The 27,159-nt window shown below is 39.6% G+C and overlaps 1 protein-coding gene across 3 annotated transcripts in view; it reads left to right on the top strand.

The window, feature by feature from the left end:
• SPPL3 (signal peptide peptidase like 3) overlaps nt 1-27,159 on the top strand; it is a 56,557-nt gene that overhangs the window by 14,487 nt on the left and 14,911 nt on the right. For 2 of the 3 annotated variants that reach the window (XM_041420552.1, XM_041420555.1), the window contains exons 2-3: nt 18,650-18,727; nt 24,315-24,409. In XM_041420552.1, the coding sequence (XP_041276486.1) occupies nt 18,650-18,727; nt 24,315-24,409 (173 nt within the window). The remainder of the gene's footprint in view (nt 1-18,649; nt 18,728-24,314; nt 24,410-27,159) is intronic. The other variant, XM_041420553.1, reaches the window with a different exon arrangement.

The raw sequence follows: 27,159 nt of genomic DNA, 5'->3' as shown, positions 1-27,159 counted from the left end.
TAGGAACTAGCTCAGTTGTGCTTGGACTTTTCCAGGCATAGTTGCTCATATTTCTCATAGCTCACCATGAGAAGCATCACAGCATTCATGTACCTGTATTGTGTTTTGAAAAGAAATTTTTCACTTTTGCAATAGTCTGGCCGCGGATGTGGTAGAGATGCTTTTATTTGGTAGAGATTTTTATTTGTCTTTTCCTAATAATGTCTCAGGAGGTGCATCTCCAGCCAGTGTCTTGTTTGAACTTTCAGGGAAATTATCATTCTGTGCTTTGAATATCTCCCTATTACCATGGCAAATAATTCATGCTGCTAATTAAGACACTGCTAGAGTTGCACAGAAAGATGGGCAGGGAAGGAATACAGCTTACTTATGCTCACAATTTATCTGTCTTATAAATTTATGGAACAGTTACTGCCAAGGTGCCTCACTGTTTACCAGCGAAGATACATGGCCTGGTTCATGGTATCTGTCTCCTGAAGGGAGGATAGAAGAGCCAGACATGTTTTGTCTGGTGCATATGGAGGCATGGGGTTAGGAGCAGCACGGTGCCCCTGCCAAATTTATGTTCCCCAAGAGAGGAACACCTTGAGAGAGACCCTTCTGCTCACAACTGAGGGCTTGAAACTGGGAAGGCCGTGAGTTCCCTCTAGAACTGATGACTGGCAGTTTCATGCTGAGCAGAGTTTCTTACACAGATCTTGCAAACCCCAAGGAGACTCTTTTGTAACTGTGAAATGAATGGGAAGCCATTGCACAATCTGACAAATGAGTAATGAATCCAACAGACTATTTTGGTCCTGGTTGGAGTTCAGAGGGAAATTAGGAGACCTGATTAAGGTACATGTTAAACACCAGGAAAGTATCAACACTGAAGAAAGCTGATGGCAGTGTCTTTGTCCACATGTTATAGTGGAGACTCTAAAACTAATAATTCTGTGCTATGTTGTGACTGTGTATCATAAGCCAGGTACTATTTCTGCTTTTTTTCCCTTTTCCTGTTGTTATGGATAAGATGAGTTAAATTCCATCGTGTCTGAAATTTGGTGGGTAATTTGTATTCTTTCTTCTCTCTATGGAAACAGTTATTACTAAATCTTGTTTGATAGAAAAAGATGAAAATCATCAGGTTTACCAATGGCATTGTTGTAGTTCATACTGCACCTCGTCTGGAGCTGAGATGTATTGCCATTGCACACTTACTGCAGAAAATCAAATGCCTAGTATTGAAAAAGAATGTTTTTCTAGTCTTTCTTTTTAATAAAAGATAATGTTTTCCTTTGTAAGAGCCTGTGTGATTAGATGTTTATCCTCTGTTCCCAGGAGGGCAGACATTGTGGTTCCTATTTTCTGTTTTGTGAAACAAGATTTCATATAGCTGACTACGTCTCTGGAATCTGTCATTCTCCCCCTAAAATGAACTGCAAGCAAATTGGCTTTCTAAAACATGAAAGAAGCCTAGAGCAAACTCTTTGTCATCACATTCCTGGTCAAATCCAGCATTTGCCTTCCACTGAGTTTCTAATATTTAGTAATGTCTGTGGTTTCCCATGGGGTTGCTTAGGTGAACATAATAAGTGAGAGCTGTTGAAAGAGAAAAGAACGAAGACTTCATCATGAGCTGAATTGAGCAAAAACTCTTGGGGATTGCATGCATGTTTTGCATGTAGTTCTTTAAAATCATACTACTTTTAATCCAGTGTTTCTTTCCTTTGCATTTATTAATCAGAGACAGAAAATACCAACTATTACACAAAACCTATGTAGATTAATTGAATTCTTACTGGTATATACCAGAAACCTAGCAGAAATTATGGAGTGATTATTCACATCAACTCAGTTTTAAACTTCAGCTCCAGGACTGCATAAATACCTGAAGGGAATGGAGGGAGCAGAGGACACTTGTCAGCCCTGGGCAGAAGTGTGTCCTTCTCCACTGACTGCTTGGGGAACTGGTCTTGGAAGTGAAGGGCTTCAGGTGCCCCCGGGAGGGGGACTTGAATAACCTGTGTCCATTTGACTGGACATGACAAATATATAGGTAGCATGGCAGTTCCAAAAAAAGGGAATTGTTCCCATCTACCTGCTGAGGTGCCAGCAAATGCTGGTTGCTGACTGAGAATCTGGCTCTGACTTGCAGAAGTGCAACCTCAACGTGTCCTGCAGCATTACTAATAAATGTGAACCCTTGCCTTAAGAGGTGCACGGTTCTGTATGTGTTTGGTATTTTTAGAACTGCGTTGAAATGTGTTTTCCAAGAGTTATACTCTTATATTTAAAAGAAATTTTGGGAGATATTAGAGAAAAATATCTGGACAAACCAGTGTTCAGTCTTGAGTGAAAAAAGTTCACTTTGAAGTAGAGTTCTCTTTTTCACCCACATATCATATCTGTCACCTTTTTGTCACATTTTTCTGTCATTCTCGTCTTAAAATGTTGCCCAGCCTTGTTAATTTTGCATAATTATTTGCTTTTCCTTTGAAAAAAGGAAATTTTCTTGAAAAAAATTTGAAATCCTTTTATTTAGAACCGTCTTAAAATACAGATGACAAAACAGGCAGGGAAAAAGTCTGAAACTTTGAGCTGTTGTGATTTTTGTTGTTGTTCTGTATCTGTGCAACACAAGTTGCAGTTGCTCATGCGTAAAATCTTAACTTAAAAAGTCTCCCCAGTGCCAAACAGTGGTGAGATAGTATTTTAGAAACAGCTTAAAATTTGTGTTAGCTACATCCTCATGGTGCTTTACTTCTTACACAAAAGTAGTTTTCAAATAAAATAAAAAGGATGCTTAAGGGATATTTTAAAATTTTAAATTTTACTTTGTTCACCTGTGCAATCAAATTTAAATAATGTTATGAAAGTGAAATAGCATTTTAGTATTATTTTGGTCTCAAAATAAGATACTGTTTTTAGGTACAGGAATCAATGCAATTGGCAAACTCACCATGAATTGTGTCTAAATTTAGCAGGTGTCTTCAGCAATCAACCAAAAATTCCAATGTTCAAATCATCTTTGTCATCTTGCTACTGCATTTTCCTGAGTTTAACTTTTGTTGGAGTGAGTTTATGTTCTAGTTCTGATGTGAGTGCTTTTGCCTAAAGGGTGCTCTGGAATTACAGCTGCTCCAAGGATGAACTTGGTTATTTTTAGGAAGGTTAAACATCTGGATGTTCACTACAGAACCTTTTCCAAGAAAGCATTTTGTTTCTGAGCAAGAAATATCAGCAGAAATACAGATGCAGCACAACAGAGTGTAATCTCTGCCTTCCCAGGGCACTTGGGTATTTTCAGACTGGTCTGTTGCTCAGAGTACCCTGGGATTACAGAAGGATATTGGGAGGATTTAGCTCTGTAGTATTTTTGTAGGTGGCTTTGAGACTTTGGAATCCAGAGCAGGGATGAAACCAAGCAGAGGTGCCACATTAGGAGTGGTTAGGGGGGACATAAGGATTATATTTAAAATGTTTCTGAGACTCCAGGTGTTTGCATTCTGGCTGAAAAAGAAATTGATTGAGATCAGTTGATTGGAGAAAATTGTTCTCATCACTGTTAAACAGTTTTTTTGATTCAGAAATGAAAAAAAAAAAAGACAGGTACAATATAGGATTTGGAATAGAAAATTTAAGTTGTATGTAATGATTTTAAGTCTTTTCCATATATGTTGTATGTATATGGGAAAAAACCCTCAAGGTAAATTGTGAAAGTTAAGTGAATTAAAACTGAAATGACTTCAAAAAGAGGCTGACTTCTCTTTTATATGAGCTGTCTTACACCCTTGATTATACACAATACTGCTTTTAAAATGGATCCTGCCTGCCTGGTTTGAATGACTACATCAAAAGTCTTGTGAAAATATGCGAATGTGTTATGAAAATATTGATTGCTGAAACATTGCATTTCCAGCTCAGGGTTATTTTTCTCCCATAGCAGTTTCCAGGTGCTGCGTAGAGAACTGTGAAATCCCCTTTTTATTTTCTCAGTACATTTTGAATGTCCTTAGCTCTATACTCTTCCTTAAGCAAGGAAACTTCAGATTTTCAAATGTCAGTTTGAAAAACTATTCTAGTTTTCTAATATTGTTGATAAAAAGGTAAATCTGCTTCTGGTGGGCGGCAGTTTTTCAAACTAATGATACATAGGTGTTTTATGTATCCCTTGTGGATATCAAAACTCTCATGTGTACATGCTGAAAGGTTTCTGTCTCTCCAGTTGTGTATTTGTTGGTGTGATAAGAGATTGTTCCTCCCCACAAATACAGTTTGATTTCAGTGGTTTGAATGTTGATAGTGGGAGACTGTTGCCAAGTTGAAAAGACTGTTTTGTTTATTCGAAGTGTTTAAATCCGGTCACTTACTTTGATTTATGTTTTGTTACTCACTCCATACATTACATGAAAATGTGAATTGAAACAGATGGTGAAGGATCAGCATTTAGGCTTCCAGCATGTAAAATTTCCTGGAAAGCTGAGTCTTCTACTATGGCATCAGCAGCCTGTGTTCAAAACCACATCGTGTTTGTTTTATAGTAGCTCCTGGATGCCAGGCATATATTAAGTTGTTCTGAGCCTGCTGCTGCATGGAAATTCCTATTGAGCCCAGCAGTTCTGTGTTTTTCCTAAAAGAATTGAGCTGTTAATTCCCTAATCCTTGGGGAAGTTATTTTAAGTTAATGTCAAAATTGGAGGCCATTGCTTCTGTGGGTTCAGAATTCATACTGAAGTGTCTGTTCGCTCTTACCAAAGCAATGCTGTTAAAGATGGAAAGAACAGAAGTTAACCTGATTTGCGTTTATGTGTTTCCCTTTCTATCCATGTGGTTGGAAGTGTCATGATTTTTACTAACTCCTGAAAAATCTGATGTGGCTGCTCCTGTCAGGGCTGGACTGGAGTTTTGTCTGGGTTTGGTTTATGCTGGTAAAGATGTGATCTGACTCTGCTGTGACATTTAATGAATATTGAGGAAAAACTTCTTTTTAGAACTGGATCTCTGCTCTTCTGCATTGCAGTTTCTCCCATTAAAGGAGTACAGCTTGAATTAATGAAATGAGATGTGTTTAGAATGACTGGTGCAAATTAGTGGATGACTTGAAACAGGAGAGAATTTACTTTCCTGTGTAATGTTATCTCAATGCCTTTACCTAGAAATTTGCTTTTTAAAAGGCAAACATTTTGTCCAGTAAAAATAGTATTTTGGTTTTGTTTGGATTTCTAGTTGTTTTCAAGCCTGGCTATCCCTGGGCTTGCAGAATATTACAGACTCACCCTGTGTGTTGTCTGATGCTGCATCTGGGGTGTACGTTTCAGTTCTGTGTTTGTAGAAGGAGAATGATACATAATGAAATGACAATATCTCTCTGATGAAACTAGTTCAGTTTTCAGGTTGCTGTAATTTGATGCTGGTCAAACAGAGATTTAATTTGGTCCTGTACATGAAGACTCCTGTTTGTCCAAAAGGTTTTTGTGGTGCAATATTGAAGACATGACAGCTGCTGTTAAGAAAATTTGCTGTTAATAAGCATTTCAGCATTTGGAGGCCCAGCCCAGCATGTGAGATGCCTCTAATAATCTCTGAACATTATCATTTAATTAAACCTCTACTGTTTAGAATAAGTGAGTACAAAAGAGCAGTAGGACATGTTCTCCTTCTTTTTCTTGTTTCTCAAGACTGAAAAGAGCATACTGGGTAATACATTTGGAACTGGTCCATTTGGTTTTTGTGTTCTTTGGGTTTTAGTGTCCCCTCCCCCAAAAAAGCACAGTGGGGGAAACTTTGAAGAACTGCCACTTCTTGTGTTGTCACTAGTGTTCCTGTGACTATAGAGATGTTAATTGGAAAAAGAAATTGGATTTGAGGGGGAAATTGGATCCAGTTTACGGTTTGGTGTTGGGAAAGAGTGTAGGTTCCCCTATTGTAACACAATTTTAGGTCATTTTAATCTCATACTTCTTCCACTTGGTGTTTCCCTTTGCCTGTGAGCTTCTCCCCTTACTGTGTATTTTTGCAGACTGAATAAACTCAGTTCCTATCTCTCCTGGTCATCTTAGAAACTCTTCTCTACACTCATCCCAGTGACAGGCTAATAATTGTGCTCACACTGAAACTAAATTCATAGCTGAGCCTGCCTTCCCCCTCAGCAGTCCTCTCTCCCTTCTGTGCTGGATGGATTGTGTGTTCTTACACCACATGACTCAAAAAAATGAAGATTGAGAGACCACCTCAGGGAAAAAAAGTGTCTGTCCAAACTACTGGCATTAATAGGTTCACTAGTACTGGGAAATCATAATTCTCAGAGTGTAAAACCCTAATTGACTTCTGTAGTAAATCATATGCAGTTTTAACAAGGTAATTACATTAGAGTCTGTTTATGTGCATTTAGTGCCATGCTAACAATTGAAGCTGAAATTCTGTTTCCTGCTTCATGATACCCTGAGTCACCCAGTCTTTGGCACAGATACCTATATTGGTTGGCTGTATTTGTGTGTAGTCTCATCTTGGTGCTTTATGCTCAGAAATTTTCTTCCTCGAATAAACACACATTTGCTTGTTTGGGTTGTCCTTCTGTGCTAAGTAAAATAGTAATTTCTTCCCATTAAGAGACTTTGTGGAGTGTGTCCTGTGCTTGAAGGTGTGAGTTGCATCAGAACAGGAGGAAATTCCCAGTTTTAAACTTAATTTCCCCCTTTGTACCGCCTCAGTTGTAACTGAACTAAGCATGGGAATTGTGGTGTGTTCAAATATGCCTTTGTGCATTCTCTCTGGGTGGGATCCATTCAGTAGTGAAAAGCTGCTCTTTGATATATTGGTTGTGTAAGCCCTAATTTATTTTCTGTTTAAAGGAGTTTAGTATTTTGCAAGAAATTGCCTTGCATTTGCTATTCAAAAAGCAAATTATGTTTTTTTTTATTTTAGAATTTTATTTTTGGTTTTGTGATTAGCAGTGCATTATTCTTGAAAAATGAAGTACTGGAACTATGAAATATTATCATTACGATACTACAGGTGTGAGATTGTACTTCAGGCTTTTCGTTCTAGCTCCATGGAACGTTTGTTTTTTTTTTTGCTTTGTTGTTGTTTTGTTGGTTTTTCTTTTTAACTCCTTGGCTTTTCACTTACATAGCAGAGTAGTAGGCGTATTTCAGTCAGTGCTTCTGCTTCAAGGAAGAAAGGAAACATACCTTACATCTTCTGGATTCATTGCTGGTAGTTCCTTCACCCACCTGACGCTCATTTTTTGCCCCACCAGCACTTTTTTCTTGTATTATCAGGAATAGTGATAATACTTTCTGCTTTCTACTTTTTGTGTCTTTTGATCATGTTTGTCTGTTTGGAAAATAGACCGGTTCAACTTAGTTTGACTTCTGTGCCTGTGTCTGCCAAAGTAACCTGATACTCTTTCAGAGCTTTGGGTCTATTACGGGCCCAAGTAGCTTCTTGGAGTTCTTGACATGAGCAAGTGTAGAGCTGAAGTCTTCCTATCCCTCTTTTCTAAATTTAGAAAAAGTTAAAGTCCAAGTGTCATGGTTTGAAAATACTCAAAAGTAAGGCTATGTCCAATTTTATGAGCTTGTTTTGATGTTCTCTGACTATTTGAGAGAGGTTGGATTTGGTTCTATTTGTTTATTTTTCCTTAAGTGAAAACATAAATTTATTGTGCGTGTAGACAGTGTTACACAACACACTGTCAGAGGTGGTACATTAATTGCTTGTCAATAACTTGCAAAGTAAATATGAATCTCTTAATTGTGAGGCAGATAGGAGATATTTGCTCACCACTGTCTTCCAGGTCCAGATGGAGCAGCAGTGAGGTCTGGGACAAGTATTTAACTCCAAATTACAGAAACTCCCATGTTTTATCAGCTTGCAGCACAGGGTCCTCTGAGATCTGCTGGCTGAACGTAGAAGTTGCGGTGCGGCAGCTGTGTTAACAGTGTTGAGTCATGAGAGAAATTGCTTGTCAGCGTTGGTGCTGGGTGCCAGCAGGCTTCTGTGGGAGCAGCACCCCCTGAGGCCGGGTGGAAGAGCTGTGCCCAGGCTGAGCTGGCAGCAGCAGCACCTCCTGTGTCACTTCAGGGATGGGGATTCCTGTGTGGCAGAGGCCGGGACTCGCTCTGCAGGGGAAAAGTGTTTTACTGTAAACTGGAAGTAGGGAGCATCCTCCTGTTTTATAGGATTATAGTCATTCTAATGCTTTTTGCTCTTAAGTATAAAAATACTTACAGAGATCAAAACATAGATGGGAGCCTAGGGTGAAGATTCTAGGGAAGTTTTTATTTTTTTCATGTAATTAGAATACGTTCCATAAAATGAAACCCAGCACTGAGCAACCTTCTGTGTAATGCAGAGCTTTACCACCAAGTGATTGAAAACTCCAGGTTGCATGTATGACTGGGATATAAATTGATACCTTTATAATCCAAAGAAGTCTTAGCCATCAAAATTGCAGAAAGCTTTCCTGTGCCAAGGATAACCACTGGCATTTCCAAATGGCCCTTTCTGAAACACGATGTTATTTGGATCTTGATTAGGCTGTCTAGCATAAAACTGTAGACAGCTTGCACAGTGGTACTTTGTAGACTTTAATTAGGGTAACCACACCCTTGATTTGCCCTTTTTCCTGATGTAAAAAGGGCTATTTTTTGAAAATTCATACAGTTGAAAGTGGTAATTTAGATAAAAGAGCTGTTTCAGCAAGTCTTTGGAGTAGGCTAAATATTGGACTGACCTTTGCAGAGTTCACTGGTCTGTTGGAATCTGAAAATTTACATAAAGAAATATACTTGTGGCTCTGGCAAGAGAGGGTTGTGTGTAACAGATCTTGATTTGACCTCTCTTCTCCCTCCTTCCAGTTCTCCTCTTGATTATTTGTGGAAGGTGGAAACAGTTTTGTCGATGAGGAAAGTCTCCCTGTGGTCAGTTCTTTCTTGTGGCTGAGCTGCAACTCTCTTGCTTTGTCAGATGTCTCATAGATATATTTATGTGCATTGACATAGTTATATATATTTCCATCTTTTCTAATATTTGCTGATTTTAATTCTTCCACTAAAGCATTGTGTTCATACTTCTGTTTGGCAATTTTTGTGGTACTACAGCAAAATTTGAATCTACTCTCTGCAGTAAACTGAACTATTTTGTAAGGCGATTATCTATGAAGGCAGTTAAAGACAATGCAGTTGTTTTAATTAGTTCAGCAAATGGGTTTTATATTTTTTCCTCCTCCTCAAACACCTTTTAAACAAGCTGACAGTTTGGCACTAGCAAATGCATTATGGCTACTTCTTGCACCTCACTGAATAGCCTGTTTGTTGTTGGTGCTGGGGTTTATTATTAGTGAATGGCCAGTGCCTCGAGCTGTTGTACTGTGGTGGAGCTGTGCTGCTGGAGCAAAGTTGTCTGCAGTTTACTAGTGAAAACCAAATCTGAAAGGACTGAAATAGCACACAATATTATAAAATGCTATCATATATTGCAGCAACTACAGTACTTATGGTCTGTTTTGAAAATTAACTTAATTAAAGCAGTGCTTACTTCTGCATGGAAGGTTAGTTTTGTTTAATTTACATTAGCTCCAGCAAAGCTTGGATTAGAGGTGTGTGTATTACAATGTGCTTAGTGATATCTAACTGTAAGGTGTTCCCAAAAGGATTTTAGTCCCACCTTGTTCATGGCCACATCTTGGCTCCTTTCCTCTTTGTGTCACACTTGCTGATTGTGCAGCTGCTGGCCTGAATGAAAACTGCTTCACAAAAACGGGGCTGGAATGATTTTTTCTAATTCTTTCTTCTTCTCCTGTCCATGAATAAGTTTTAGTATCAAAACCCAAGCTAATTGTAGTGGCAAGTTTTTGAAAAAGCAGGTTTTGTTTGCAAAACTCTTAACGCCCCTGAAGCCAGAGGTGAGCAAACTGAAGTTGATACAATTTGCAGTGGAGCCTGTTAGGCTTTCCTTGCCTCAAGCTTTCGATTTTCAAACCAACATAGGCAAATCCTATCATGAGCTGGAGTCCTTCAGATTTAATTGTCAAGGAGGGATAAAAGTAACAATAGTTTTAGGAAACAGAGCCAGGGCTGTGCATTGGCTCGGCAGTTTGCTGGGGCTGGTTTGCAGTAGGATGCCAATGTTGTAGAAGAAGTCGCCTAATCTGCTACAGCTCAATTAAAACAAACATGACACAATTAAAGTTCAAAATCAAGAACATTTGCTGCTAATGAGCTCTGTATCTTGATGCCAAATGTGTTTTTCCACGTATTACTGTTCAGTTTAACTAATTGAAATTATACTCCTTCTTCAATGCAAGTGCCCTATTGCAGACATCATTGTATAGATGTACTTTTCACATTGATACAATTTCAAAATCTTGCTCCTGGAGAGGATTCCTTGGCTGGTGGTCACATATATTTGGCAGCAAAAGCATGCTCTGCTTTTCATGACTGTTTGTTTTTTCTTTCTTTGAGAAAGAAAGGAGAGAGGGGGTTCAGAGATCTTTTTTCATTTGTCAGGTTTAGAGCAAAACTCTTGACCTAACCCTAATCAACCAACCCTCCTCAATAAGGAATGTCAAAAAAGTATTTTGTGTGTGTGTGTGTGTTTAGGTAAGAGATAAAAATTATGTATCCAGGCTCCCATTCCAGTGTGGAGTAAAAAAGGCAGTGTTTTCTGTGACAACAATGTCAAAGACAATCCATATGATTTTTGGATATTTATTTTAGTTCAAGCTACTTCATATTCAGATATGTGTGTCCAGTACAACTTACTTGAAGCTGTACTGGTTAATTTTTCTCTATTAACCACTGATTGCAAATTTTGCTCCCAAATATCCTGTTGACTGTGGTTCCACCAGAGCTCTGGGGACATTAGGAGCTGAAAATACTTTCGAGATACATGAGCACTATCCTGTGTTGATTTGGAATAATGCTCCTTTGAATGATTAAAGTATTGCTATGCTTCCGTGCAGGGACTGGAAGTTGTGCTCCCATTCCTGCAAGGAAATGAGTGCTCCAAGCTGAATGTGAAATCTGGAAATCTTGCAGTGGCTGTAATGCCTAAAAACTGTGAAACATGTTATTCTTTGTTCTGTTGGCAGACAGTCGGGTGAACCAAAGGAGTAGTTCTGAGAATGTTTTTAACAGAAAATATTTTTTTTCAAGACTGTGTCTCCTGATGCCTTACTGGATACTTCAATTTCCTCTCAAAGTGAGCTCAGAGGAGTGTTTGCTCTTAGCAATTTAGCTGGGAGCTTAGAATTTGGTTTTGCAGGGATAATTTAGGAAAACAGCTTTCTGGAAAGGATAGAAGAGGTGCTTGGTATTTAAAATTGTATGGGTAGAAAAAAATACATATATGTATGGTATTCAATAGTGTGAAAATGTTGTTTTGGGACCTCTGCCTGGTAAACAGCAGAATTGTTCTCTGGTTACAGTTTGAAATGCCTGCCTGAGCCCTAACAGAGTCTGTGTACAAAAGTCTGGTTTTAGTGGGACATTTCATATTACTCTTTTCTCTTTGTTTTGTTTTGTTTCACTCTAGACTTGTTTTATTTTCTGACATAGCCTGTATTTTCATGAATTACTCATACTTAGCATGACAGTGGGATCTGCACGTGACAATGAGATGAAATTGTAAACTTACTTTAGAAAACAAGCTATTCCTTTAACAGAAGCAAAGCCATAGCAGTTTGCTTGCTTTTCCTATGAATCACACTAAAGAATGGAATAGTGTTGAGATATGTTTACAGCTATGGGTGCCATGACTTCACACTTAAAATTATACCTTTAACTGTTACACTCAGATTTAACTTTGGTTTGGCAGCAAGCCTAATGGAGGCTCTTAAATATGTATATATCTTACACACGCAAGGCAGCTGAAAGAGGCTTTTTAGTCATACCCTTGACCTGGAATCCAGTAAAGGAAAAAAGTAGTATTGGTTTTACCTGTGAAGTGAGTCCACCCCCCAGCCAAAATGAGTATTTGTGCAATTAGCTGTAATTGATCTTCATGTCCATGGCAGTGCTCTTCTTTCATGTGCCTTAGGACTGTGCTCTGGAGTCCTTGAGTTTGATTTGTGCTCTTAATAAATAATTCTACAGTGGCAGCTCAAAATGCCAGGTACATGAGCATCAGAAATGAATTGCTCTTAGCAATAAATTGCCCTAATCACTGAGTTACCACACACTCTTTTTAAGGAATAAAATAGTAGAATGTTTTAAAAGCTTACAAAGCAGGTAGATTCAGGAAAATGTTTTCCTCATGAATGGCACGTTCTTGCATGATCCAAAAAAGCCACAGTCACTGGGTCAGTGCAGCAGTGTAAGGGTGAATGTTGTTTTCTGTGTGGAGTTAATAGCTCTAAAAATGTGGTGTGGGGCTGAGGAAGTGCAGAAATACTCTTCAACTTGCTTCAAGTTTACCAGCTGCTATTTCTTGACTTTCTGTTTTTCTGTTGCTAAGACAATCACTGATGGAATAAACACACTAAAAATGCTTTGAAATACATGAAACCCTTGGAGGGAGGGGAGTGGAAATTTTCTCCATCCTTGATTTTTGAACATTGAACACCAGATTTCCAGCAGAAGTTGATAGTTCAGATTTGGTTTGGTGGTTTTTTTTGTGTTATGTTGAGGATTTTTCTGTTTCCCTTTACCCAGCAGCTGAGAGGGGACGCTCACACTATGCCCTCAGCAAGTTCTGAAAATGAATGAATGAGGGAGAGGCAGAGGGAGGTGCCCTGTTGTCACTCTTCCAGTGCTGGTACCTGCCTATGAGGAATTTTCTTTTGAAGAGAGTTGGGATACATGTTATGTTGGGCATGGATTATTGTCACTTACCTTGTGAGGAGACAGTGGACATTTGATTATAAGGGTGGTATTTGAAATGCAGGTCAAGAGTACCATATTGATTGGGTAAATAGTCATGGATTTAACGTGGGCTGAAGAATATTTGAAGTTTTATGTGGTCACTTCTCAAGCAGCCAGGTCCTTCAGAAACTGAAAAATGCAGGTGGAAATATCCATTCATGTATGGATCCACTTTACCCCAGATGTGGCCAGTATGAAAAGCTCTCCATGAGTTTTGAAAAGGACTTTTGTGTAAGAGAAAAATTGTGGACAATAATTGTGGTCAGAAAGACTTACATGTCAACAAAGTCCCTTACTTTTTCACCAGTTAGTTTTTTAAACAACAGATGAGGTAAACACCTGTCATGACTGATTGTCTCTCCCCAGAGTAAGATCAGTGAATTAAATTATCTCCTTACATTCCCAGTGTGACTTTGTGATTCTGTGATGTCTTCAAGTTGTAGATTTGGTCCTATTAAACACAGCAAAAACTTTTCTATTTTAATCCATCCGTACTCGAGCCTATCTAATATGCTCACCATCCTTTTATAGTCTTGTTTTCCTCAATCTTGTGAACTCTTGGATGTTTTGATCACTGATTAAAAAAAAAAGTGATGAAATGCAGTCTCTCTTCATGTGAGCTTTAGTGAACTTAGTTCATCTGCTGCACTTTCCAAGTAATTGTGATTTATTTGTTGCTGTATTATTTGCATTCTTGTATAGGTACAGTAAGTATGCAGGGAAGGTTTGTCTTGCTGCTGTTACAGCAGCTTTTCTCTGAGAATGATTCATATCCAAGGTCTTTAGTTTGCATTGCTATGGAAACTTCAGGGGACAGGCCTCTCATTACCCCCTTGGCAGAATTCTTCACAATAATTTCTCTTGTACCTGGAAGTCAGGAGTGGTACTTACTCATCGATGGGCTGAATTTTTATGATCATACATTTAGTAGGCATCTTGTGCAAACAGAAAAGGTTTTTTTATTCTAAGTACATAAAACTTCCCTAATATCTTGAGCAATAATTTTGGGGTACTTAAGCTAATGCTGCCACTGAAAAGTCTTTTCTTTTTGATGGGCCAGATCAGGAGTCTGAATCACTTGAGAAACTTTCCCATTTGCTCTTTATTATTCTGGGAGGCAGGTTCCTCAGTCTGGTTTTGTGTGTGATTTTGCTGATGGTTATGCAGAGATGAGATGAGATGAAGAAGAACAGGTGATTGGAAAAGGTGAGAAGTTGCTTTTGTGATGGCTGTGTTGGCGTGTGGTCATTTCAGATTGCCCATGACAGGTGGGTTGTGTAGAGGGGAATGCTCTGCACTGTCATCTGGAGACACCTTTGGTTCCTGGTTTGGGTCTTCATTGAACAAAGCAAGTTGCAGATTCTTATTGCTCAACACAGAGGGCAAAAAGAATCACCAGACTTTGCCTGAGGTTTCCTTCTTCAGGTTTGGAAGGAAGGACTGTTAGCCAGAAACTGCTTGTCTTTTGGTGATAAGGGAGAGATGAAACATGAAAACCAGTGCTTATATTGACTGGGTGATTTTCTTGAGTGGAAATGCAGAAGAAAAACATCCCAGAAGGTGCATAGTAGAAAAACAATAGGCAGATGGCTGAGACCTGGTAGGGTGAATGTCCACAAAGACAGGTGAGCTTGTACCTGGAGGGACAGGAGCAAAGAGCTTGACCTGCAGCTGCTGATTCAGAGAAAAGAGCTTCCAAGTGTCTTCAGTGCAGCGCCATTACTGTTGTTGTGGCAACTTTGATTAGCTGGTTACCATCTTCCCTGGCTGGGAATGAAGTGGGTCTCTGTTCCCTTGGGAATACTGAAGTTATTCATGTTTTCCCAGAAGAGGGGAGAGTGCTGCTTGGAACGCCAGCTCTCAGTGCTGTGGTGTATTTTGCACGGTTGCTGCTTGGGAGCGGTGGTGTGTCCCAGTGGCTGGGCACCCCTGGAATTGTTCTGTAGGTAAAGGTCTATGGAGCACTCTGTGCCAGGCTGGACAGCTCTGCTGGGATTGTTGTCTGGACAATGCTCTCACTGTGAGGCTGTAGGGCGGACACACAGAATATGTTATGGAACAGTGCTTGCTGTGTCTCTGGCTTGGCATGCCTTAGCAGGCTGTGTTGTGAGCACTTGCCCATGAAGCTGCCAGAAACGGATGCCTAATGGCAGAGAATTTATGAAAATTGATCTCAGCCACGTAAAGATGGAGGTTCAGAGTGAGATCTCAGGTTATAGAGGAAGCAGTTGGAAAGTCACCTCTCAGTAGCTGGCTGAGAAAACTGTCGTGAGGCACCGGTGTGCTTGGTTTTATGAAGTACTAGGGTATAATAATTAGTTACTTGTTACTTAACTAAGTAAGAATCTGATAGTTTTATTAATAGTAATTCTTAAACCAGCTTCCTTACATGGATGTTGAATTTCAGGTGTGGTAGTGCAAGAATCCTGAAAAATGTACTTCCTTGGGAAAACCCATGTTGTCTTTGTGTTTTGAGCAGTGTTCTGCGTATATGCTGGAGTTTGGAAATGAGTTGGGAGTTGTTCTTGTAACATGACATGCAGGTGAACTGCACTGAAGTCAGTCTTCAAAGGAGCCTTTAGCATGGCCTTATCCAGTATTAATTTTCAGATTGAGGATGAAGAATAATATTTTCTTTGTAGGTTGTCATGTTTAAGTACTGAGAATTGCATCTAAAATCAGTACTTAAGTCAAAGGATAACTGCACAAGCTTGTTACAGGCATTTTCTCTGCATAAGTTTCCATTACTTGCTCCAAGATTGAAGAGTTTTGCAGAAATACCTTGTTAGAAGGAAGCTGGTTGCATTTTTGTATGTGCAGTGGAAGGCTGCTTAAATGTGACTACAGCTTCTGAAAACTGTCATTGGTGTGGGTTCTGGCTTTGGCTGATGCCATTTTAGAAGAACATGGCACTGATGCTGTTTGGCTGTGAGAGCATATGAACTTGCATACTTGAAATATGCCCATAGGAGAATCCTGTTATGTGCATGTGGAATCTGTTGGGCTTGTAGAAAGTTATTTAAATTTCAGTTAAAATTACAAATTGGTTTGCAAGACATGGCATTTTGAATAATATTAAAAACTTGGAAGTAATCTTACTTTTTGATTCTTTCATGCGACAGTCATTTGTTTATTACCTCTAACTTAGATTAATGTGTTAGGAAGTATTTATTTGGGATCAAGGATTTTTAGTTTCTTAACAAGCTGTCCATCCAGTCAGTGGTTAGAATTTTAGGAAGTAGTTCTGGTTTCAGGTCTTGTGCAATACCTTAAATAATGTAGGGAAATTTAATGTTTAAAAGATGTGAGGTTTTATTACAATGAGATTCACTTTGGCATTGTAAAATTATTCTTCGGGTTTGCTTGTGGGTTACTTGTGTTGGAAACTTTGGATGGAATCTGGACATGCCTGAGCTGCTCTCTTGGTTCAGCCTGTCACACTCTGTGTGTTTTGCCTTATTTTTTTTCCAGCTGCCTGAGGAAGAAGGAAAGTGTGACTGTATCTCCCTGGCCCTGTTTGCTGGAATGTCAGTGAATATGAATTTCCCCAGACCATTATCGTGGTAGCAAGACTGAGTTTTTAGGTTGTCCTGTTACAAGATCTCTGTGGGGGTGTGATCAGGAAACATCTCTGGTCTGTGATGAGTTTTTAATTACTCTGCCCTTCACTTGTGCAGGATGGAAGGACTTTAATTCTTATTTCTGCATTGCACAGAATCAGCAGGTTGCAGTCCTGAGCACCACTGCAGCCTGTCAGCAGGGCTGGGATGTGTTAGGTCATTGTTTAACATGAGTTTGCATTTCTTCACTTTCTTCAGGGCTCTCAGTTTTAATACAAAACTGACGCATTATGCACAGGGCTGATCCATGATCCATGTATCATCTCTATTTTATCTGTTTTATGAATCTTTTTAACATTTACAGCGCTGTTTTGACTAATGTTTAAAATTATGACAAAATGGCATTTTAATTATCATAGCCTCCAGTGTTGTCATTGAATGAAGAATTATATAGAAAACATTGTTCATCTCAAAAGTATTTGCAGCTTTGTGAAGATAAAATTTTATGAACATAAGTTAATAAAATTCAGAGCATAACCCTGGCCATGTTTAATCCATTCTGAAATTCCATTCATTTTGTTTTTCTCATAGATGTGGCGTTTCTGAGTATTCTTTTAATAGATGAGTTCCACTATTTATTCTCAAATCCAGACAATACAAAGCTTTCCCTTCCCTTTGTGCAAGTCTGGATGAGGGAATGCTTCCCTCTGAAATCAGAGCTAGAAACGGGACATAAACCCAGTGTGGTTGTCCTCAGGCTGTTTCCTTTGGTGTGAGTTTAGCTGTAACCATGGCATGAAAATAATGGCTGTGAACTGTATTGTGTATAACCTGAACATTTACATGTGCACTGGTTGTAAGTGCTGAGTTATTATGTTGCATGTATTTGCAATTCACTGTATTGATCTTCATGGATGCTTTTTAGGCCTCTATTCCACAGCCTGGTAACTAAAGGTCATACATACAAAGAAAATACAATACTTAAAGCTTAAGATTGTCTTTATGTGTTGGCCAACATTATGAGCAAATAAGATACCTGTTTTTCACTTTTAATGTGGAGATATGTGGAAGTTATTCATGGTAATTAAGCAAAGCAGTTTCTAATTCCTTAAAAGCTTATTGCACAAGTATATAGTTCCATGTAGAAGAGGCAGTCTGTTTGTCACTGATGTTTAATATTGAGTTTCTGTAGTAGAAAATTCACATTTGTGTTTATATATTAAACAAAAGTATTTTAAATTGTGTGTCTAGTGGTTTGGCAATTATCTCTGAATTGCTTTTGAATTGGGAATGGGATGAGTGTTTCTTTAACTGTCTCGTATCTTCAGTTTTTATTTGCTCAGTGGTACTTAATTTGGAACAATCATGTAATTCAATTATCTTTGTTCCATATCCATAGCCTTGCTGAAATTAGACTTTTTGGTTGGTTTCAGAAATATTCAGTTCTGTCTTTTGTAGGATAAGACTAATGCAATTAATATTGAGAATTATTCTTGTTCTTTTCCATTACTTTAGCACAAGTTATGGAGTTGCAGAGTGACTCCCAGAGCCTCTCCTTGCCTGCTGTGCCCCTGCCAGCACAGTGGCCTCTGCTGCTTTCATGTTCGTGTTTCCATGCTTTAAACACGGTGTGTTGCTTTAGGAAGTCAATCGGATGAAGCTGGGTTTAAGCTTCCTGCTGAAATGTCCATCAGAAATCCTGCAATGAGTGATCTGCAAGGTGGAATAGGGAAGTGATTGTGTGTGGTTTAATACATGCACATTGCTGCTTGTTGTGAGGTTTGGGCTTTGATTTGGTTTTTTTTTTCATTTGTTTGGGGTTTCCCCCCCCAGCTAAGTGAGCCTTAACTGCCATATTGCCACTCTGAAGATGTAAGAAGTTATGGAAAACAGGTTACTGTTACTGACGTGCAGGTTTTGCAGTAGCTGCAATTGAAGTAATTTTAATGGGTTTGAGGAAAAAAAACCTTGAATCTGATGAGTTCAGAATAAATTACCACAAGGCTTTTGAGTTGTCCTTTTTTGGCTGTGTAGGTTTTTCATGCTGCAGCCTTGAATAAAATAAGTTAATTCACAAGCTACAGGTTTTGTGTTCTAGATGAGACAAGAACTTCAGAGGGAGCTGCCATAATTTGTCATCTGGTTCTGTATTTGTATTAAAATAAGAAAAAGAATTAGCAAATGGCACTGGAGAAATGGACACTCACAATGACAAACCTGCCTTCTTTTTCCTAATTCCAGGGCATATTCCCTTGTGGATTCCAGTCAAGTGTCTACTTTCCTGATTTCTATTCTCCTCATAGTCTACGGCAGTTTCAGGTAAGGTTTTCTTTTTAAGGTTCTACAGAGTTTTTATTTTTCAAGTAAAAATATTGCAAGTGACTGAATACGGTTTACCTTTTTGTTTCATTGTATCTTTGTCAGACATATCCAACATAAAAATTATTTGCTTCTGAGAAGGAAATGGAAAAGGAAGAAATAATAGCAAGCTGGGGTTTCTGAAAGGTGTAATTGTTTGTCATGGTACAAGCACATATAAGATGACTTAAAAGTCAGTCCTTGAGGACAACTCTGTAAAATCATAATTTAAAGAGTAGAAAAGGATTGTTGAGACAGATAGAAGGTAATGTTCTCGACAGCAGAGTTTTCTGTCCATTAGCCAGTGGTGGTAGATTGTGGATGCTGTCCTGTGAGTTCAAACCTGTCCTGTGGAACAGCGATCCCCAGGTCCTGCTGCTGTTTGCTCGAGTGTCAGTGACAGCTTCATGGAGAAGTGGGAAACACTGCCAGTGTTCAACTCCAGCAAAGCATCTCAGAACTGCTGCAGCATGAGTTTGAGTCTTCAGAAATCAAATTTGCCTCATTTTAGGAGACTTGAGTATAGTTTAGAGGAAACTCAATTATCCTTTTAGACTTGCATGCTGTATTATACAGTCTGTTTTACTGTAATGGCACCTAAGGAATGAGGCTCCTACTGACATATTGAAACAGTATAATCACAATATGAAAGTATATTTTTTAAACTTAAATACAGCATGGTTTTCTTTCTGCCTCTTGAAGAACATTGCTTCATTTCACAGCTCTGTGATAAAAGGCCTTATACTCACTATGGAGTCTCTGAACTGCTATGAGTATTCCTGAAATAGCTGATAGCTGTGCTCATCCATATGATGTAAGCTGCAGCTGTTTTAGGATAAGAGGTTTTCTATCACTACTGTAAGTTAATAAAGTCATATAATGAAAGAGCCAATTTTTTTGCAAGAGCTGTGTGTTGTTGTTAGCAAGCGTTAGGTAACAGCACTGCTGGTGAAATTAAAATAGAAGGCTTTAGGAAAACAAAATCTAGAGATGGTCAGAATAGAAAAGTAATCAAAGGTTGGATTTGTTTAGTTTTTTCTCCAAGTTTTGAGTCAGATTAGCATATAGTTGAGGAACTAATTAAATTTTTAACTATTTGAATTTATGCTATTGTGTAAAAAGGAACTGTGCATCTAGCTGCAAGAAGCAATAGCATTTATTAAAATTCAATTACGAAAACATAGTGTAATATAAAACAGCAGGAGTGTGTGAACTTCAATTGCTTGTCTTTCTTGGAGCTCCTTGCCCTTCAAAGTTTTCCCCTGCTGTTTGCCATCCTCTTCCTATTGGTACCTACACATGCTCTTAGCATTTTGCCCTATACTTTACATTTAAAACTACTCACCTAGCAAGGACTGTGAACTCCAGAGCAATCTGACTCACTGGGTGGAGTAGTGGGATGGTGATGGATACAAATCCATTGAGGAAATGTCCTGTTTTAGTCTTTTGCCTTTGTGTGTATCCTGAAGACCCCACAATGTGAGTTACAGACCAAAATAGGATCCCACAATTTTAAAATTACTTTCCCAATCAATCTCCTATATGTGGTTTCTTTAGCAGGTGTCTGAGCTGAAACCCACTGTTACTTTGGGGACTTGGATAAACTGATTCTCTTTGATCAGTGAGTGAGGTCAAAAGCAGTTTTTTTTACAGAAAAGTGCAGTGGTGCTAACAATCAGGTCTGAAATACAATTAAGTTATTTAAGAAATTGAAGTGTGATAGTAAGTTACAAAATGATATTCATCTGGAAATTCTTGAAGTAGTAAAGTGAAAACTTCTGGCAAAGCCGATGAATTTTCTTAGAAAACTGATGTGTTGGAAAGATAAAAGTTACAGCTTAGGGTGCTCATTCTCATCTGTCAGCAGTGGTGTGTTCATCTGGATTTGAGTGCTCGTCTCCTGCAGAGCTGCTGTAAGACAAAAAGAAAATAGCACTCCTCAGTTAACCTTTGTGTTGCAGAAGGTGGGTTTGCTTTCTGATTTTCAACTGAAATCAGCAGGTAGAGTTGTTGTAGTATTCCTGGCAAGTGGCTGAAACAGAAGTGCAGTAATAGGATCAGACAGAATTGGGTGGGTGAGTCATCAGGATAAAATCCACGTGTGTGGTGGATCTAATCTAAGGCAGGCAGCGTCAGGGGAACAAAGGAAAGCCTTGGTCCACTGTCCTTATTAATAGAAGTGGCATTTGTCCAAACCAAATGAAAAAATCCCAAATCCCCAGTATACTCAGAAGAATGTCTAATAAATGGTGGGTAAGGCCCAGAACCAGAACAAAGTGCAGTGACAGAGTTGAGTTCCCCTTCTCTGACTGTGCATGAACGAGCATTTCCTGCCTGTGTTTGTGCCGGGTCAAGAGTTTGCACTTCCAGCCCTTCTGAACATCTCTCTCATGTACATTCTGACTGCTCTCAGTCCTTGAACTTGACATACTTTTATTACTGGCTGCCAAAGGGGCAAGTCTAATCCTTTAAACCGTTAGGAGCTGTAAACTGGAGCATGCAAGTAGATGGGTTAGTTGTGGATTTTTAAAGAGGTGAACTCAGCTTGAAACAGGTTGTCTCTGAGGGCAAGACAGCCACCTTTCCAAATGCTTCTCTGTGACTTTAATGTTGGGGTTACTTTGCAGGTAACAGCTAAATCTTTTTCTGTCCTATCACATCCCCAGACACGGGCTCTCAGCTTATGCAAAGCCAGATTTAACCCAGAATCTACCTGTTCAAATACCTGCTTTTGAGCCAAGCTGAGAAGTGTGGGGTGACCCTGGGGCCTTCTGTCTCTAGGCTTTGAGTATCCAAAGTGTGGGTGTGAATAGAAAGTCGCTCGCATGGTGAACCCAGTGTCATGTGAACATGGTGTGCTGAGCCTTGGCTTTCCAGTGTGGCATTCCCATGCTCCCAGAGGAGCTCTGGGTAGGTGGCTGTCCTCACTGGTAAGAAGGAACTTCTCAATAAGTTCTATCTGCAGGTGCCCCTATAGATCCTTGTATTCCTGTTTTCTTCATTGCTTGATAAGAACATCTCCTGCTGGGTTTCCCTGAAGCATTTCTGCAGTGGGGTGATCCACAGTTGAATGTGAGCTTTGCAGGCAGTGCCGTGCCAGCAGCTTACTCATTCCTTTGGCCTCAGCGTAACCCTCCCGAGGGGCTCCCTGTGAGAGGGTGACTCGCTTGCTTTGAAACCCTGCGCTGGAAATGCAACCAGCTGGAGCTCTGAGGACCCACTGAAGAAACAATGGAGCAGCTCAGTGCCCCAGGGGAGATGCTGACTCAACATTCCCTTTGGGAGCCCAGGAGGAGCTCAAACAGAACAGGGAATGTTTCCCAGCTTGCCATTTCTCTACAGCCCAGTAGTTTTGAGTTTATCTTGTTTTACAGTATGATTTTTAACTTTCTTAGAAGGTGTTTTAGTGATTGCTTCTTAGGTTTTTTTATTATGTTAGTGATAATTTGTAGCAGAGGGAAGAGCCAAATCATAAAACAGTTGGAGATTATTCAGAGGTTGGCTTGGAAGAGCAGCTGTGTTGTTAAGTGAAAGTAATTTCCTAATTTATGCTTACTTTGGAGGCAAGGATATTTATAGGTAATAATAATTGCTGACACTATGGCAATGAAAAGAGAGAGGCTGAGGTTGTTTATGAGCAGTAGATCTGATAGGTTTTATTTCCAGTTTTCTCTGCTGATAGAAATTCCTTAAGTTACGAGTTGCCTGATGCCACTGGGAGAATGATGGTGTGAGGTTCTTGCTAAACTGTGCTAATTTAGAGGGGAAGAAAACACTGCACTGAGAAAAGAATTATCTTGTTTGTCTGAATCTTGGACCAAGTCCTGGAGGGCTGTCAGCCTCCTCCCAGATTTTTATAGCTTGAGAGGAAAACTATAAAGCTACAATGCATAATGGGGAAAAAGGGAGTGCGAGTGAATGATGGAGGCACTCCAAACAAAGGGCAGAGCAAAGAGATCTTTAGAAGAACAAGCTAAGAACAACAGATTAATTTGTTAGAATTTTAGTGTTCTCTATTGCCTCTTTGTATTTTCCATAAGTCTTTAGCTGATGATCCATGGTCTGTGTAGAAGCGCCATGGGATCTGAGGTGGAGGCTTCCTTGTGTTTTGCCTGAGAGCAAAAGCTTCTTTAATCTCATAACACTGTTGGGGAGCATTTGCTCAATAGAAGCAAAGGAAGCAAACCAGTTCTGTGCTGGAAGAGCCTTTTTCTTGGTTTTGTTCTATGGAGTGAAGCTGCTCAACCGCTCTGTCTTTAATACACCACGTGTGTCTTGATCCTATAGACCTGGTTGTGCCTAATTCCAGATTCTGGGACTGCAGCACAGACTTGGTCACCTGTGCATTGCAGTACATGATCAATGCACTGCAATAAAATATCTGTGACACCTCTACAATAGTTTAGAAGACAGTGGTGTATTTGTTACTGGTCTGTTCACTTTGTGTAACTCAGTTAAGCTAAACTTGAAAAGAAGTTTAATTGCTGTTGACCTAGAAGTTCTATTGAAATACTTGGATGCTGCTGTGAGCTTAAGGCAGGAGCTGTACAGTGGGAGATGCACAGTGCTTCTGGTGCTTCTCTGTAGCTCATTTGAATAAATCAATATGCAGCTAAATCATGGATACCACATATATGCATCAATGATAAACTGTCGTGGTAAACTTGATTGCTGGTATTTTTTTTTTAAAAAGCACATTGAATTTAACAAAATAAATTATTGCTGGTCAAAACAGACCTTAAATGAAATTCCCCCTTTTCAGAAAGTTATGCCAGATGTGTTAGAATATAATTTGGAAGTTGCATCAAGGTGAAGGGCTGTGGCAAAAGGGGTAGAATACTGTCTTAAATTGGAACTTTAAAAAAAAATTTTGTATCAACTTGAAAAGATGAATCAAAAGCAGCTGAGCTGGCTGCTCAGGGGAGTGTTGTCCATTCCTATGGATTAATAAAAGTGTATTAATTTATGCTATTTATTCAGAGCTTCCTCTAGTCATTTGTTCTGCGTACATGTAAAATATATATCTGATTATTTTCTAGGCTTTGCTGAAATTTTTTCAATGAAGTATGACCTTGCATTAAGCAGACACTTAAAAGCTAGTTTGGGTCATTCATGAGAACATTTCAAGGAAGGAAATATTATTGTCTTAAAAATGAAACCTGATAGTCAAATTTGAAAGAAAAGGAACAAAAATGAGAACTTGGAAAGAGTTGAAGTTTACAAGAGAATTGAAATGTTTATTGTGCTTCCATTGTGTTCTACGTTTCCCAGAAATCAGGTAACAGCAAACAGCAGCACAGGTATTCAGTGCTCCCCAGTGCAGACACTGGTGACTGATCTCACTGTCAGAATCTGGGATGTGGGGCCTCATTTGAACTAAGCACTTCAGTTATTTTGATTTCCCACTGTGTCAGGTGTTGTTTCTAATAACCAGCATTACAGGGCTTTTCCAGGGGCAGGGTGCTGTGCCAGTGGGAATGAGACTGCGGCTGATGAGCCTAAACAGGAGTTTGGAAGTCATCTGTCACATTTGCTTTGTTCCCTGCAGGTCTCTGAACATGGACTTCGAGAATCAAGACAAAGAGAAGGACAACAGCAGCGCCGCTGGGTCCTTTAATGGCAACAGCACCAATAACAGTAAGGGTCAGCTTTACTCCTTACCCTTTCTGCTTCACCTCAGTGCTGCACCTCCTGCTTCACCTGTGCATGTGTCTGAGCTGCTGCATTGCAGACTCACCTGAGCCAGGCTGTGTCTGGGCACTCCCCACCTCGCTGTGCTCTGACGCTGCTGTCCACAGCTGGGCATGCCGTTAAAGCATCAACATATCATTTCCATAATGCATAAAAATTACATGTGGCACAGTTTGTCAGATTTGACTGGCAATGGAAACAGCTTCACTTTGAAAAAAGCCACTCCACAGTTAGGAGAAGGATGTGTAATTCCTTTGTGGCTGGAGCTCTTTGCTGTGGTGTGTTGGCCAGTCTGTGAGCAGGGAGTGATTGCAGGGTGCACTGGCAGGTCCCTAAGGAGGATTCACCTTATCAGGAGGGAAACTGAAGCAGAGAGGTCACATGGCTCTGGGCAACTCATTTGTAACGGACAACAAATATGTGTGTGCACCCTGTCTGTTCAGGGTGGGATTAACGTGTCAGCTCCTGCGTGGTGACTGTCCCTCCTGTGATCTATAAATAGATTGCAGGCAGCTTGGCCATCTGACATGCACAGTTCTGCAGGTAAAAATATGGAACCAATCAGTTAGAGTGGAACACTGTACACAGTGTGTTGTAAATTCATACTTGAGTTTAACTGAAGGCAATTTATATTGCCATATTTTGAGAAAGGGCTCTAGAGTGAAATAGTTTCCCAGAGTATAGAAGGCAGAAGCGAGAAGCCCTGTGCATGAAACCTTGAATGCTAAGCTTGTTTTGTTTAAAGCAAGAAGCATAGCTTTAAAATGATGGCTGAAATAACATATGTTGTACGTGTCTCTTGCTGGTTTTGTCTTTTCTAATGTAGACTCTTCTTGGAACTTAAATAGTTGTCACAGCACTGCTTCTGTTGGCAGCACAGAGCAAAGAGGTTGCTGTGCTTGGTGATACAGCAATGAACGGTTGAAGCTTTTGGCATCTGGGAAGGAAGAGAAGACAGTCTGGGGCTAGGGAATAAGCACATTAAGGAGATTAGCTGTCAAAATGATCAGAAATTAAAGGAAGAACTCTGACATTTAATGCTGCAGGCACTAATTCCCAGATGCCGAGGTGGTGTGTAGTGTGTCATTTCTGGGCTTTTGTTTTGTTTGGGTTTGCTCTTGGAAAGTTGAAGGACGTGTGAATAAATGTGCTTTGTCAGGGCAGGAGGAATCAGATCTAAGTCACAGATTAGAATTTTTGTGTCTTCACACTGTCATCACTGGACCACCTACATTGCACTTTACCTTAATGTGCCAGACCTCAGCAATGTAGAAATCCCAAGTGACTGAGTTCTTCTGCTTTTTATTTTTAAAATTTATTATACTACTTATGTTTAAGAGTGCATGACATGAACTAATAGGCATGACCATGTGCAACTGTCATGACTTGCATGCTTTTTATTCAGCTTTTATGAAAATGATTGAATTTTTATAACAGATACTAAGTTGTAGTGAGTGTATTTCATGTGTGTTTGAGGTTTTTCAATGTAATCAGATACATTGGTAACTGAGTTGTACAGGTAACCTGTTATTTATATGACTTGCCACTCTTGACAGGAAAAAAATAAAATAAGACACAGTCTTACACAGAAGCACAGACACACAATTTGTGTGTATATTTACATGACTGTGTATGTCTCACAACCCTAAAGGCTTTTCCTTCAAATCCTAGGATTGGTAAAACCCCCTTCACACAGCAGTGTTTAATTATTTTAGGATAACACAGTTGATGTCAAGCTGGTTTTACATCTCTTCTAGGTCTTAGTCTTGTATTATTTTCTGTTGGTCACTTACCAAGTGACTACTTCAGATGCTCCCTATTGTTACTTTAGTGCTCTACAAGTAGAAGTGTGTCTTGTATTTTTAATTGTGTTGCTGCTTATGGCTTCTTTCTCCCCAGGGATCAAATGTAAATATAGCCACAGAGATTGGTTAAGTCTTGGAATTTGTGGGGTTAGGTAGATTTCTCAATTTTGCTGGTAATTCTGAAAACTCAGAAATACAGTAAAAGTTGTCCTTTCCCATGATTAACATCCCTGGTAATCACACTGTATGGGTGAGGTGAGCGAAATACTAACAAGAAAATAATTCAGTATCTCTGCCCTGTTTAAAATTACTGCCAGCTGTGAAATGTGAGCCTGACTTTGTGTTGGTTTTTAGCAAAAAGGCAATTACAGTGCACTTCACTGACCTGGTGGTTTCATAAACAGGTAAATTACTTGAGTATTTTTTGAAAACTGCCCTTTATTGTTAGGCTTGATATTATCTCATGATTGCCTGTGATGAAATTTAAGAGCTTGGTGGCCTTCACCCAAGTGGAATTTGAAGCTGTGGCACCCTTCGCATGAGCTGGGTCGGCCTAACACTGGTTTTCACCTTGTGTTCAGAGATTAAGTAAACCTTACATATGCTCTGTTCAACACATTTATGTGTCTCAGTGTGAAGTGATTCTAATCCCTAAATAATGCTAATTTTCATAGCTTGTCATTCATTCTCTCTGTGGCACCAGATCAGACTGAACTTTCAGTTCCTGGGCTCTGCAGAGCGGGGCTGTGCTGGGCTCAGGGAGCAGCAAGTCAGTGCCTGCTGCACCAGCACTGACAGGAACGTGCTGTCAGAGCCCTGCCCTGTGCTGTGCCCTAGCCCTAACCCGGGGCTGTGTCCCTGTGTGGCACCAAACACAGCTCAGTGTCCCCCTCTCTC

This window comes from Onychostruthus taczanowskii, unplaced genomic scaffold (genome assembly GCF_017590055.1).
Source record: "Onychostruthus taczanowskii isolate IOZ18803 unplaced genomic scaffold, ASM1759005v1 scaffold64, whole genome shotgun sequence".
Taxonomy (NCBI): domain Eukaryota; kingdom Metazoa; phylum Chordata; class Aves; order Passeriformes; family Passeridae; genus Onychostruthus; species Onychostruthus taczanowskii.
The sequence above is the reverse complement of the archived record's forward strand: the minus strand, read 5'-3'. Positions and strand labels throughout refer to the sequence as shown.